The 15,109-nt window shown below is 45.0% G+C and overlaps 1 protein-coding gene across 10 annotated transcripts in view; it reads right to left on the reverse strand.

Moving 5' to 3' along the window:
* The window catches only part of ITSN1 (intersectin 1), a 246,746-nt gene that overhangs the window by 55,923 nt on the left and 175,714 nt on the right, over window positions 1-15,109 (reverse strand). For 5 of the 10 annotated variants that reach the window (XM_027553336.1, XM_027555542.1, XM_027554091.1 and 2 more), the window contains 5 exons: window positions 14,412-14,578; window positions 10,588-10,633; window positions 8,067-8,188; window positions 4,558-4,675; window positions 2,436-2,627 (listed from right to left, as the gene is read on the reverse strand). In XM_027553336.1, the coding sequence (XP_027409137.1) occupies window positions 2,436-2,627; window positions 4,558-4,675; window positions 8,067-8,188; window positions 10,588-10,633; window positions 14,412-14,578 (645 nt within the window). Of the gene's footprint in view, window positions 1-525; window positions 2,049-2,435; window positions 2,628-4,557; window positions 4,676-8,066; window positions 8,189-10,587; window positions 10,634-14,411; window positions 14,579-15,109 lie in introns of those variants that run through there. The other 5 variants (XM_027559431.1, XM_027558559.1, XM_027557093.1 and 2 more) reach the window with 3 other exon arrangements.

Consider the following 15,109-nt stretch of genomic DNA (forward strand, 5'->3'; position numbering starts at 1 on the left):
CAAACAATGGCATGGAAGATGTGAAAGTTTCAGGATGTACTTACATCTGTCAGCTCAACAGACCCTTTTGTGATACACCTTTTGGGCAAATGTGTGGTTCTCTGAGTCACATCGCTCACCTGTCAATGTATCAATAGCACATATGAAAGCCCGATGAGAGAGTTAAGCTCAAAGCTGAATTGCCATCTTTTTTCCCCTATTTTTGGCTGCACCATGCAGCGTGCAGGACCTTAGTTCCCTGACCAGGGATCGAACGCCTGCCCCTTGCAGTGGCAGTGTGATGTCTTAACCACTGGACCACCAGGAAAGTCCCGGGAGTTCTATTCTTCAAAATCAGTATTAGGTAGGGTACCTGTCTGCATGTTGATCAGGGAGGGGCAGGTAGCAGGGTAAGAGCGAGGGTCCCCATGGCATCTGTATCATAATGGACACGTGGGCAGCAGGCCACCTGCTTAGGTCTAGTCTGGCTGGTTCCCCATCACCACTGCCACCTTCCAACATCAAGAACACAGAGACATTTCCGTCTAACTTTTATATGAAGAATTTAATTATCTATACACATAACTAATTCAAAAGGTTGTATTACAGTTGTTAAAGCCGCAGGTTTATATATTTATATATTTTACATTCATATCCATGAAAATACTGACGCGCCAGCGAACGAGGCGGTGTCCTCGTTCTCGGCACCGTGTGAGTGGAGAAGGACCGCTACACAATGCCAGCACAGAGTCCCCAAGGGGACAGACGTAAAACAGAAGATCACTACTGTTAAAAAGTCATTAGTAGAACCGCTAGGTTGTGCTTGAGGCTCCCTGCCCCCCGCCCCGTTTTCTGTGCTGTCAGCAACGGCGTTTTTATTGAGAGCTTCCAACTAGTGTTTAAAAGACACACATGGCTTCAGCTACAACATCCAACACATCAACGGACCATGAGCTCCATTTCATATTAACCTGTAGAAATTCCACAGTCTAGTTAAAAAATGTAAACATTGGAAATTAATTGCAGGGAGACTCCTATACATTCTTTCTTGTCAAGAAAATTACTTGTTTGAAATCGTCATTCCATGAAGTCACTGGAATAAAACTTGGTGTAACAGAGACTAAGGCGAGACTGTAGATACTGTTGACCGTGACAACCTCAAAGGTATCGTCTACGGATTTATGGTATGAAAATATGCAAAATTAAAAACCCCAAACAGAAAACACCAACTCAACCAGATAAATCTGAGACCGAACAAAAACACACATGCTTTCTCATGGGGCTACAAGGTCACTGTGCAAAATAAAATTAATGCAATGTGATTAGAGCATCATACAAGGTAATAGCTTTTGCCATGGAAAGAACTAATTTCATATGTACAGGATGTATTATTACATGCTCAGCAAGGTACATCTGATACACACAAACAAGCACAAAACACCTTCTGTTTAATTGGCCTCATTCTACACGTCTTTAAAACAGATATACTGAACTCCTCTGTACTTCTACAGTAGGGGGCAACAAACCCAAACTACACAATTTAGTTGATAACACTGGACAGAATGAAAAACAAAAAATACATCAAGTCTCAGATTTATGGACATTTGGAAACATTTTTTTAATAGCACATGCAGCATTCCTTGATAGTGGGTCTTTTTGCAAAACCAAAATAGCAAAGAAGTCATTCATTTTTTTTTTTTTTATTAAAAGGCTAAAAGATTTATTGAAAAATAATTTGAAAACTATTGAAAGCACCTGTGCAAAGGTGGGGGGAAGTCAATTTGAGTCACTAGGAAAGCCACAAAAGGACCCACTACCCTGTGTATTTTTGTAATTTTTTGCTTCTATCTCTGCAAGTAATAACTCAACATTGTCATCACATGCAACTAAGGTAAAATGAGGTAAACTGCTCTGCAGTGAGTTCTTCTACTCAGAAGGCAGTAGGTGATCATGCTGGAAGTCACATGATCAAGGCTGCATCTCCCATCATCCCTCGGGGCAGTGATATGGGATAGTGGGTCTCTTTGAGGACTTTCAAGCCTGAGGGGGGGGTGGACAACATATGATTCCTAGAAAAAGGAGGAAAACAACACATAAGCAAAACAAAACAATGAGCAAAATTCAAGCTAGGAAAATGAGTCAGGCATGTAAAACAGCATGGTGCCAAAATGATTAAAAAGGAAAAAAAAAAAAAGAAAAAGGGGGACGGGGGAGGGGGGAGGGGACATGCTACAGAAGGAATGATTTTTAAAACCAAAAACAAAAAAACCAACAAAACGAAAACCCCACGAGATAAAAGTCTTGCATTATGAGGAAGGTCTTCAAAGAGACTGTTGCGAATGCAGCAATGGTCTAGCTAAGTTCTGCAAACAAAGCTCAGCAGAATCAGAGCAATGCTGCATGTTTCACCGTGAGACGCCAGAGAGGAGAGGCAACCGGGCGGCCGGGGCACTTACATTGCTGGCTGGGGTCCGTGTCCGTGGTCAACTTCACGTAGTTGGACGGGAAGAGCCCCACCTGCCCGTGGACTTCACCCTTCCACCAGTCGGGGTCCTCCTTGTTGAGGACATTGATGACCTGGCCCTTGCTGAAGGCCAGCTCGTCGTCGTTCTGCGCGGTGTAGTCGTACATCCCGATCACCTGGCACACTGCGGGAGACAGGCCGGGTGAGCGGGAGGGGGCGCGGGCTGCCTGAGGCTCTCCGGGCCTCCCGTGTCCCGACTGTGTCCTTGCCCGAAGAGGGCAGAGCTACCTGGAGGGCTCGGAGGGCTCTGTCTAAGTGTGGGCAGTGGAGGAAGCTGGAGGGCTGGAGACCAAGACAACAGCAGAATGGCAGGCCTCACCTTTAGTTCCCATCCCGTCTTCCTCTTGCATGTGTTCCGCTGTCCGCAGAAAACGGGCAGGGGTAGGGGAGAGCTACCAGGGAATCATTTCTGTTTGAGGGTGGTGATGTTCCTTCAGGATGCTGACTCGGAATGTTAGCCCATCTGCACACACTGCTGGGGATCATGGGGACTTGAACCCAGCTCTTTTTTTCCTTTTCTGATTTTTTGTTGGATTGTTTTTTGTTGTCTGTTTGTTTTTTTAAGGTGGAAGGTGATTACCAGCTGACCTCCAAGAAGTTCAACTCTTGTGCTCAGCTGTGTCCGACTCTTTGCGACCCCATGGACTGTGCCCTGCCAGACTCCTCTGTCTGTGGGATTTTACAGGCCAGAACGCTGGAGTGGGTTGCCATTTCCTTCTCCAGGGCATCTTCCCGACCCAGGGATCAAACCCACGTCTCCTGTCTCTTGCGTCTCCTGTGTTGGCAGGCAGACTCTTTACCACCAGCACCACCTGGGAAGCTCTCAGTGAAAAGGAAAACCAGTGCCTTATTCTGCTGTGCTTTTGTGTCTCAGAATCTTGTCTCCAAGAAGCAATTTCCACATTCAAGGACAATTCTCCTTTTCTCATTTTCCCTCAAACCTACAGGAGGTTACACAGCTTTTATTCCCTGACATTTTTACACTTCAGAGAAGTCTGCCTAGTTAGGTGTTACCCCTGTTCATCTTTCCTGACCAACCTGTATACAGGCTCAGGCTTTAACGATGTTCCAGCTAATCCCATCCCCTTGGCAAACAATTTCTGTGGGTTTTAACCAACCTGATGAAGGGCATGCCACTAGGCCTCCCCAAGGGAGAGGAGACCCAGTGGGCACCACACCCTTCTGCCTACAAGAGAGGCCATGGCTCAAGCACAGGGGCCCAGCTGGGGTCAGCAATCAGTCACAAAGTTGACCAATCCTTTCATTTCTTGCAAAGGCTGCCAAGTTTTGATCTGATTTCACTGGGGATGTACAGCACAGACATTTAGCCACAAGGTTCTGGAAGGAAAAGCCTGTGTTTCCACAAATACCACCCAAGATTCCATTAATGGCTTAAAGACCCAAGCAGAAGTTGGCTGCCCTTATCTCACCCTCTCACACATTACCGAAGCATCTAATTTGGTCTCTTCAGTCAGAAGATAGCCAACCATCTCAGCTGCAGGGCCCTCTGTTCCCTCTTGGTCCCTTTAGGAGAGCGTGTATAACATCCTGCCCATTAAGCGAAGCCCCTCTGTTCACAGGAAATGTCACAGGGGAGCTATTTCGGTCTTTACTGAGCAGCACATGACAACCAACAGACCCCTGTGGCCTCTCGGCTCAATCTCCTGACCTATTTAGACCCCGGCCATTTATTTTTAGGAGGCCCTTTTTGTCTCCCCCCAACCCCCCACCGCCGCCCCAGCCCAAATCCCAATTTAAATAGTTGGAAGGAAATCAAGAGAAAAATCTGGCTTCAATAGCACAGCATTCAGGGCCCCTTTAGGAAGCCAGTTCCAACAAGGAGTCTGTTGTACCCAGCACAGCAAAGCTGCTTAGATATTTGGTCCTTTTGAAAAACATATTCCATATCACATTCGTGGGGTATCAGCCCCTCCAAGTACAAGAGGCGGTTACAGCCGATGTGAAAGACAACTTTCGCCACTCCACAAGAGAACTGAGTAGGAGGGCTACCAGGAAGCACAGACCATTTTCTGAGCAGAGTGTAAACCGCTCACCTGTTGGGAAAGCTGTTGGCTTCGGTGGGTCTGTTGGAGTGATTTTGCTTGTCCCAGGGCTTAAAAGTTTGACGTAATTAGCAGGAAACCAGCCTATCTGGCGCTTTTTCCCACGTGCCTAATAATAAAAAAAATTACATTAAAATGTTTCAAAGCTTCATCCTCTTTCATGGTGTAGTTTGCTTCTGAACATGCTGTGCTTATGCCAAGCTTGCTGTTGCTGCTGCTAAGTCGCTTCAGTCGTGTCCGACTCTGCGCGACCCCATAGACGGCAGTCCACCAGGCTCCCCCGTCCCTGGGATTCTCCAGGCAAGAACATTGGAGTGGGTTGCCATTTCCTTCTCCAATGCATGAAAGTGAAAAGGGAAAGTGAAGTCGCTCAGTCATGTCCGACTCTTAGAGACCCCATGGACTGCAGCCTACCAGGCTCCTCTGTCCATGGGAGTTTCCAGGCAAGAGTACTGGAGTGGGGTGCCATCGCCTTCTCCGTATGCCAAGCTTACGCATAACTAAAACAGAATAACATCAATAGACTCTATGGATTGCTACATTACAAAACGAAAACACCACAGCTGAAATTCAAATTGTGGCAGCCGTTGGTCGGCAAAGCCCGGAGTATTTTCCTACGAGCTCGATGGTGTGGGTCACAGTCAGAGGACAATGCAGCACTTACAGGACAGAAAACCCTGCTTGCTGAACAGCTCTCAGATGTCAATTTCAGGTAGGGCAGAGATTATGGTTTATGCCAATGTTATATATGGATTTTAGGAATAATAATAATAATAATGGCAGTAACATGTACTGGGAGCTTCTTATGAGCTAGGCCTGTGTTAAACATCATACATGTACCTACACAACAATTCCAGAAGAATACTACTACTACAATTTCCATTTCCCATGTCCCACTTTCACTATTCCCAGTTCTCAGACAAAAAGAGTAAGGCTCAGAAAAGTTAAGCGATAACCTCAATGTTACAGGCTAGTCAACGGCAAGCCAAGATTCACACTCGCATCTATGATCTTACGGATATTAACTGTACATATACCAGATGATGGACATGCGATATATGCAGGATACAAGGGGGCTAAGCTTGACCTTGCCTTCGAAAGCCATCAAGCCTGTGTGACAGATGAGTCATGTTTCCCACTGCCAGTCCTTTCTCCTTCACTTTAATCTAATTCAACACAAAATCCATTCATTGAGAGCTTACATGCTGGGAGTTGCTGGAAATGGATAGTATGTGACTTGAAGGAACTTATAATAAAGTTGGTGAACCAAGACTTGTAATCCTGACATAATTCTAAGGGACAAAGACTCTAATTAGGGATGATAAGTGTCAAAACTACCCTTCTGCACACCACCATGAGCAGAGAGTTCAAAACAATTTACAGGGCACACACGCACGCCTCCCCTCTAACCTACTCTCAAAATAAGAAAATAAAATTCAGAGAAAAGGAAGCTTTCCATACCTCACCCTTACCCTCTTATCTGATGCAATCTGTCGTGAAGGATACTTCTAGGTTACTTTTAGAAAGTAGATCAGATTTTACTTTCTTTGTGGTCTGATAGACTTCATGCTCTTGGCTCAAGGACTAAAGCTTTTATCTTCACACTGAACCCACCCATGGTTGAAGCCACTTCTTTAAAAGGTCCCCCACGTTCATCTATCTGGTAAACACTGCCGTGGGGCTCACAGAGACACCACCATTTCCCGCATCTGTGCAGTTTCCCAAGGGCAGAACACAGAACTCACTGGCAACTTCTATTTTTCTTTAAAAAATAATTTCTGTTATTTTTTGGCCATGCCTCTTAGCGTGCAGGATCTTAATTCCTTGACCAGGGATTGAATCCGTGTCACCTACAGGGGAGGTGCGGAGTCAACCATTGGACCACCAGATGACGTTCCCAATTTCTTCATCCGTGTAGTCGCAGAAGACAAAGTCTGGTGAGAGCACCAGAAGCCCTCCTGGGCAGACAACTGAGGGCTGCAAGGACCCTCTCAAGACTCTTTCGCGTAAGGTACTAGGAGTGAGAGGATGAAAAAATACGGTTTCTGCCCTCAAAGAGTTGATAACCTACATGAAGAAGAAACATGCATGGGAAGCTAAGTAATAGTATTGGCATCAATACTAAATGTCAAGAGAAGCTCGGGCATAGGGGCCACCAGGGTTCACGGGAAGATGTCGCCTCGGGTAGGACGGTCACAGAAAGCTTCTGGAAGAAGTGGGTTCTGGCCAGCTCTTGAGGAAGGAGGCGGGAAGGACCATGTGGGGAGATGCTCTGGGCAAAAGCAGGAAGAAATTGGGGTCTGAGGCTGCTGCTTGTCTTCAGGAGAGTAGATCACCAACCGCGGCTGGAGCAGAGACGTCACTTTGAGAGCCAGATGGGCAAGACGCATGGAAGGGCAACAGGGCACACCTGTGAGCAGGCTGAGGAGGAGGGCCACGGGGACCCCCGTAAGTCTTCAGAACAGGGGAGTCATCTACGCACAGGAAGGCCACTAGGCAACAGCTCTCTCCAGGAAACGACACCACAAGTCTGTGGAAGGCCTCCCCCACCCAGCAAAGGAAGAGACATTAAATAGGGGAGGGAGGGAAGTCCTGGCAGTCCAGTGGTTAGGACACAGTGCTTTCACTGCCACGGCCCTGGTTCAGTCCCTGCTTGGGGAACTAAGATCCCACAAATTATGTGGCACAGCCAAAAAAAATCAGTAAATTTAAAAAACAAAAAAAATTTTTTAAAGGATGAGGGGAGTGGATTCCAGGACCTCAATGGAATACTGAACCAATAAACTGTATCTTGTCCGCCCTGCTGGACGGGTTTTTTAATGGCTGCCCACCAGTGAGATCCCAGGGGAAGTTCTGCCTTTGGCTATTCCAGGCTGTACCTTCTATTCCAGCCAAGATACCTTTCTTTCAGCCCACCAGCCCACTCTTCACTCTCTGGCACTTTAGTTTCTAATTTTAATCTGCCCCATATGCACAGAAAGTGCTGTATTTATTTATTTCACCAAAATGTAGATCTTTGCCTTCCTGATCAAGGTTTACCTTGACAGACTGATGAACTGAGAACGGACACACAGACACACACACACACAGAAGAACTAAAACTGTCGTGCCACACAGATGTGGCTGTGACTACACAGGCCACTGTGGCGTCACACCTCACAGCACCGCGGAGGGGAAGCTCTGCTCCTGTATTGCTGTGACAGTAAGGATGAAACTCTCCATCACGAGCTCTCTCCTTCCCACCACTCACTGTCTCAACTCAAGAATCCAGCAGATACACATACATCTTCAAAAGAATCCTCAGCTCTCACATTTCTGTTCCTGGCTGCCCAAGGCTTAGGAACAAACTGGGTTTAGAGAACATGGCATCTCTTGTTACACAAATGCAGGATTCAGACAGTGTGGGGGTATCTGCGCTTTGCCATGAAATAGCATCCCTTCAAAATCTTACATGCTGAAATCTAGGCAGGGGATTTTAAACCAATGGAAAAGACACTAACCTGTAGCTCTCCTTCCCACCATCCACCTGGGTTCTTTTTCCGGATCAGGATCAGCTGACCGGGGGCCAGGGTAAGCTGTTCAGGACCCGTAGCTGTGTAGGAGGCAATGACCTGTGCGATTTCTGGAAAACAAGACCAAACATGGTAGAGTGCATCGTTAAGAGTCAGGAGAAGGACAGCCAAGACACAGCCACCTCCCAGGTTCACAGGTAAACGTCCTCAAAGCCAGTGCACAGGGCCGGTTTTCTACTCAACGAAGAAGGCCCCGTGGGCCCCCATTCCCCGCAAGGCAAATGCAGTGCTCCAGGACTGGACTCGCCTTCTGGTTCTGCCTGGTGTGCCCGAGGGTCCCCTCATCTCTTGGAACCCACCAGCTTGCCCCCACAAATTCCCCACCCCCCCCTCCCCCTCAGGATGCCAACAGCTGAGCCTCATTTAGCCCCACCCGCCTTCTGGCCCCCACACAGGGCTTATTATTATCACACGGTCCACAGAAGGATGGTTGAGTGAATCAAGGAAGTCAAGTGAAGCCATTCCACCCGCCAGAACAGCAGAAAGACAAACTGTGTTCTTGAGAAGCCACCACGGGCAGGCACTGGCTTGACTTCTACACCATGACTTTCCTCAGCCTCTCTCTTCCGTCCACAAGACCATTCCCTCTGTGGCTGACACTTTAAGGGCGATCCCTGAATACCAGCTAGGGATCACGTCAACGGAAGTTTACTTCTCTTTATTGCAAGTTAAAGGAGGATCCTAGAGTCAAAAGGGGGATTTTAAGCAAAACAGCAATTCCGCACAGAAAAAATGAAAACAGTTCTGTACTTTTCCTGACTGAACAGTTTCATGGGAAAAAGTCCAGCAGTACCACAGACCAGGCTCTGAAAAAGTACACTTCTCCTGGCACAGGAGGTCGACTACGAAAGGACAAAACCCTTCTCTGACTGAATTCTGGCGCATCCGCAGGGACTAACTTGTGGATTTCTAGATGCAAGACGGAACAGACTGTTCTATTCCTCTACACTCTCTCCCCATCGAAACTGTTCTCAGAAGAAAGAGATGAAGACACAAGGAATGAAGTAAAGACAGACAGAAGGAGATAAGTAGAAGGCCCGTCTCTGACAGCATTTCCTGCATTAAGGAACATAACCCGGGCCCTCCGCCCACCCGACCCTGTGCTGTAATCAGCGGCCACCACGCTAGGAGCACTGGGACGTCCCGGTGCAGGCTGGCCCTGTCAGACGCATCCCAGAACTCAAGGAAGCAAGAGAGAGCCCAGCTCACTCATGTCTGGGCTCCCCTGAGAGCCCAAGATGGGAAATCTGTGCTGGGGACGAGAACTCTCCCCCAGCCCACCAAGGATTAGCTCTAGACTCCAAAGAGTTCTCAATTCAGAAAACATCCAAATTATTACCCTATTTGGCCCCCGGTGTTCCCATTGCTCAAAGGACCTGGCCTGTGTAGCTGGTGACCTGCCTCAATACTCTTTTCCTTTTTTTTTTTTTGAGCAGCTTGCTGATTTCAGTGCGATGTTAAGCCCCTCTGGACCCTTTGGAATGACCATTCAAAATGTATAGGGTTGGCCAAAAAGTTCATCCAGGTTAACCTGTAAGATGCGATGGAAAAACCCAAACAAACTTTTTGGCCAACCCCATAGCATACTCAGGGTTAAAACAGAGATTTGACTGGGGTGGTCTGATATCTTGAGTCAGTCTGAAATCCTACAACTACCGAAAAACCCACTTTTCCTTGTCAGGTGAGCCTGTCTGGAGGCTGAGCGCCAGGCAAAGATACACAAGTCCCTCTCTCAGTGCTGTGGTGACTCTCAACCTGTAATTTCTCAAGGCTGTAATAGCAAAAGGGCTCAAATGACCTAGGTGAGGAAGACAGGCCATACCAACCGTATGATTTCCCAGCTGCTTCTTTCTTCTCTTGTTCATGTTTCTATTAATAGAACATGTGATTTTTGTTTAAATAAAGTGAAACACTTTTGAGTTCAGGGGGATGACTATAATTTTGTGCCTTCACTGTGTACCTGAGGAAAACTACTCAAAAGCTTCTAATTCATAGGCCCCACTGTCTGATAATACGTGCGGCTCCTCTAATCTCCTCCACTATTTACATCCTGGGACTGAATATGCTTCAGGAAAGGAAAAAGTACTGAACCCAATGAGAGAAGGATGAAGTAGCAGCTGACCCCAAACCCTACAGTTCCAAGCGTGACAACGTCTCACCATCTTGCCTGAATTATTTCTTCACATCCCAAGAGAACATTCTGTCTGATAAATGTCCCTAATACCCCATGTGTGAAGCAACAGCCATTATTTCATAATCATGGATACACATTATTAATGGATTCCAAGGAAAGGATCTATTCCAACCACTCTTAGGACAGATTCTTTAGTCTTTACTTTTCTTTCTTTTTTTTTTTCCAAAAAGGTTTCTAGCCCTAATAAAAGATTGGGAGCAACTATCAATTACATTAAAAACATTGAAAAAATAATCATCAGGGTTTGTCACTTACCAGGTTTTTTTCCTAAACTCCCTGTTTTCCCAGCAGTTCCAGAGCCCTTGAAACAGAGCAGAAGGTCTCATTTGCATACTGAAGAGTTTTGGTCAAGCAACTTAAAAAACGATGAATGATGTCACGAACCCGCGTGAGCCCCTAAATTCCTTTTTTTCATTCTGGAGAAACACAGCAGCATTTTATCTCCTGGCATTACAATGTGTATCAAGGAAAACATGGGGCAAAGTAAGTACTGTAAAGCACACAGCCTTTACTCTCTTCTTGAGGGGAGAATAAGCAGTGGCACTGTACAGATCCCCCAGGGCGCGGGCACTGACTGTGTGTAACTCGAGTGTGGCCTGTCCCCGTGTCAAATCAAACGGGGGCTGCCCCACCAGGAGACTGCCGGTCTACATCCTAAACACTAAGCTCATGTTTGATGTCCAAGTGGTTAATTAGCAAACATTTCACAGACAAAAAGTACAGAGGTTACAGCAGACATCCATGAGCTCGATACCCCGACTTAGTACGTGAACATGTTACCATTTTAGTACATCTGCTTTAGGGCTTTCTTTTTTTTTTTTTAAAGAAGGAAAACAGGATAGTGGCGATTCAAACACCCCTGCCCCCCATTCTATTATCCCAAGAGGTGGTCACTCTCTCCTGTGAGCCCTTTCTACCTAAACTTTACACTGTTTAAACACTAAAATTTCTCTCTTAATGCTGGACACACAGTGCATAGAAGCAGACCATTTTTTCCCCAACTTCTAAGTGTTCCAAAAGTGCTCTAGGGTTGAATTCCTTCATGAATACTCATGGAATTTTAAACTAGCTGAGCAAGCCAAGCCGGCAGAGACTTGGCTGGGACAAGGGCCAGGCCGTAATCTGTCGTTACAAAGTGCTTTATTCCGAATTAATTTTCACTCGTGTGTCACTATCTTCCAGTAAATTAAGTATTCCAATTAAAATAGAACAAAGCGAACGGCTTAATTAACTAAATGAGAGTAACTGTAAAATAAAAATATGTAATTTATCTACCAGGAACACAACTTCTCGTTGTCCCTTTATTTATACTGAAATTCAATAACCATCTAGCAGGGAAAGTTCAAATTAAAATGTTTACTCTGATTATGCTTTCTGTATTAACAAAGATATATATATAAAATACCCATCTCCCTCAGAATTTTCATAGGCTACGTATCAACATGAAGGCATACTAATGCTACAAAATTCCAAACGGCCAGTTAATTTCCCATTGCAGGCTTATAATAGGCTTTCTCTGTTCTATAAAAAGAACAAAGCGATTGGCAACCCAGTGATGGAGTTCCAGCCACTTTAATGTGCTCCCTTTTAAACACCACAGCCAGCACTTAAGCTGAGACAGACTCAGATGGCCATGTTTGGCTCTGGCACTTCTCAAGAATGCAGTAGAAAAGCTGATCCAGGCGACATGCCCCAGCCCTGCTCGTGCAGAGAAGGGAAGCAGGCTTAGGACAAACCCCTCTCTGCATCCATGGGTCAGTTCTGGTATCTGAGGCTCGGGCTGGTTTTTAAGTTTGGCATGATATTGCCTTATGCACTGAATTCTATGTCCAAGTAGGATGAAAGATTTTTTTAGATTTTTTCATTATTATGAAATAATGTAGCTAGATGTTTGCCCAAAAATCATTAGCACTGCCAGTTCTTCAGTGGCTGATAATTTAAGACACCAGTTAAAAAAGCACTTTACAATTCAACTTACCTTTAGAAAATGTCACAGTGCATTTTTTCTAAACTTACTGACTTGGGATGGTTTGGGTAGAAAACTCAAGTTTATTAAAGGATAATACAAGTAATGGCTTTGGTGTTTAATTGATCTCAAAGGTAAAGCCACTTTAAGAGTTTCTGTGCATGGGAGCAGAAATTGAGTTTAGTTTGTAATGTTTTCCCTCTGCTCTCCTAAAATATCATCTCCATGGTTCTTACTGGATCTAACTAACTGGTCTGGATAAGAGTTGAATTTTCCCTCTCCTGGTCTTCAAAGGATAATACAATGACTGTCTTACAGACAAGAAGTATTTTCATTCCAGCTTCAGCCAAATTCTCCAAGGGGAAGCGGACTTATGCAAACCCCTCCAGGGGAATTTCAGCAAGCTGCTCTCAAGACCAAAGCAAGGGAAAACAAAAAACCCCCCAAACAATAATAATACTCCCTAAAAAAAGAAAAAAAAAAAAGCCAAAACAAAAACAAATAAAAATCTCAAGCAAATACAACCACTCCAGGGAACTGTAGGGAAGCAGAGAAGGCAGACTGAAGGGGGAATCACAGTTTATCACCAGGCCCAGCCTTGCACCCCAAGTGGCTATGGGTCTGGTAAATGGCTACCTTTATGACCTGAAATTCCCCCTAACTTGAAATTGGCCACTAGGAGATGGGCTCCCATATGCCAGGAGGCCCGTGCCACTATTTCATTAATTCTGTATCATCTCAGGACGACATTTTATGCAACTGAATTTTTAGGGCCCCATTAACAACAGTTGGGAGCCACTTCCAATCTGTAAGCATTGAAAATAAACTGAGTCTCTGCTCAATCTCTGATCAGGAGATACCAAGGCCTGGCCAAAGGCCTTAGTGAAATCTTGTGTCTTGCTATTGTGTAGGTAAAAATATAAATTCTAGCAGTAAACATGATTTATATACAAATTGTAAATTTATCCAACTAACTTTTTGAAATAATTCCAATGAGTTGGAGCTGATAGGAACAAGGATATCCAAAATTTATAGTTCTGAGTCCAACCTGTAATAGATTTCCCCCTATTATATAGACGGGTGGCTTCCCTGATAGCTCAGTTGGTAAAGAATCTGCCTGCAGTGCAGAAGATCCCATTTCTCTTCCTGGGTCCAGAAGATCCCCTGGAGAATGGAAAGGCTACCCAGTATTCTGGCGTGGAGAATTCCATGGACTGTATAGTCCAGGAGGTCGCAAAGAGCTGACACGACTGAGTGACTTTCACTTTCACTTTTCATATAGACAGGACTTCATCAGTCTTGTATTTATGTGGGTATATTTCCTAAAACTCTACAAATGTTATTAATACATTTTTAACCTTTGGTAATACGATATTACAAAATAGTTGCTTTTCTTCTGGTACTGTTCAGCTCAGTCATCTTCACATATGCTTAATCCTCAAAATCACTTGTATTTTTTCATTTTCTTCTGTCTTCCCTTCCCCTGAATATATCAATGTGTTTGTTACAGATTTCTAAGAACTCATTTATGACTAAGGATGTTAACCACCTGTTATGCAATGTAAATGAGATACCATATTTTATTGCTTTCAGTTCACTATGGTGGTTTATATTTTGGCTGTGTATTCAAGTATAACCATGTTGTGTTTCATGAAAGATAAATAAATTCTAAAAACTCTCTACTACCCAATATTCTGGGGCTAGTATCACCAAAATACATTTGTTTACATGGGGGAAATACTGCTGTGTATCTTTCTTGGGGTAGCCCAGATCAGTGACCATGGAGACTTAATCAAGAACATTTACTCTAAATTCTAAGTCAGTTACATTCAGGAACAGGGAGGAATCCTGAACGTTATCCCAGCTGATGCAGACCAGCCTCATTCAGGGCAGCCTCCTCCAAGCCTGGGGGGGTTCTTTTGTTGGGGGAAGCCGAGGCTGAGCCTGCAGCGTCACTAGGCAAGCTCACACAGCGACACGCCACACTGGGTTTGCAGCCACGCTCCAGACCTTAGCAAAACCCAACAACGATGTTCCACCGGCGCACCTCACGCCTCCCTGAAAAGAGAGTCACTGCACAGAAGGGGAGAGGAAACAGTTAATGTGGGTTTACCTCCGAATCTTTAAGCCTCACATAGTTAGAAGGGAAGACGCCGGACTTGTCGCCCACTGTTCCTGTCCACCAGTCACCATCTTTCTTGGTAACCAAAATCACATCCCCTTGCTGAAAGGTTAAATCGCCTTGCTCAGAACTCTCGTAAGTGTACATGGCAATAAATTCTGGTGGGGAGAAATATTGAGATACGGAGAGAGCTTGATTGTTTACAGAAATCCCAGACAACTTTGCAAAAGCAAGTTTATGAACAAGGACATTAGGATAAGGTCCAGTCAAGAGAAAGCCTAGTCACAGATAAAACACAGAGTTGCAGAATCCCCTGGGCTCCAAATTGACCAACCTGCATATAAATTTCAGTAATTGCAGCCAGGGAGACAATTCCTGTGAAGACCCAGCCCCAGAAACAACAACAGCAACAAACCTGCATGTCCACCAATAACAGTACAGACACTGATCTCCGACTTAATGCCATGTTTTCTTTTTACTTGGCATTTTTATATTTACTTTTTTTTTCTTCAGGATTAAAAAAAAAAGTGCAGTTGATTTACAATGTTAATTCCCGCTGTATAACAAAGTGATTTGGTTATACATATATACACCTTTTCTTTTAATGTTTACTTTGAATTAACATTTATTGAGTGCCTAGGTTGTGCCAGTGTTAGAGGCACTGACATGCAGGCTCTCGGTAAGCTCAT

This window comes from Bos indicus x Bos taurus, chromosome 1 (assembly GCF_003369695.1).
Source record: "Bos indicus x Bos taurus breed Angus x Brahman F1 hybrid chromosome 1, Bos_hybrid_MaternalHap_v2.0, whole genome shotgun sequence".
NCBI lineage: Eukaryota > Metazoa > Chordata > Mammalia > Artiodactyla > Bovidae > Bos > Bos indicus x Bos taurus.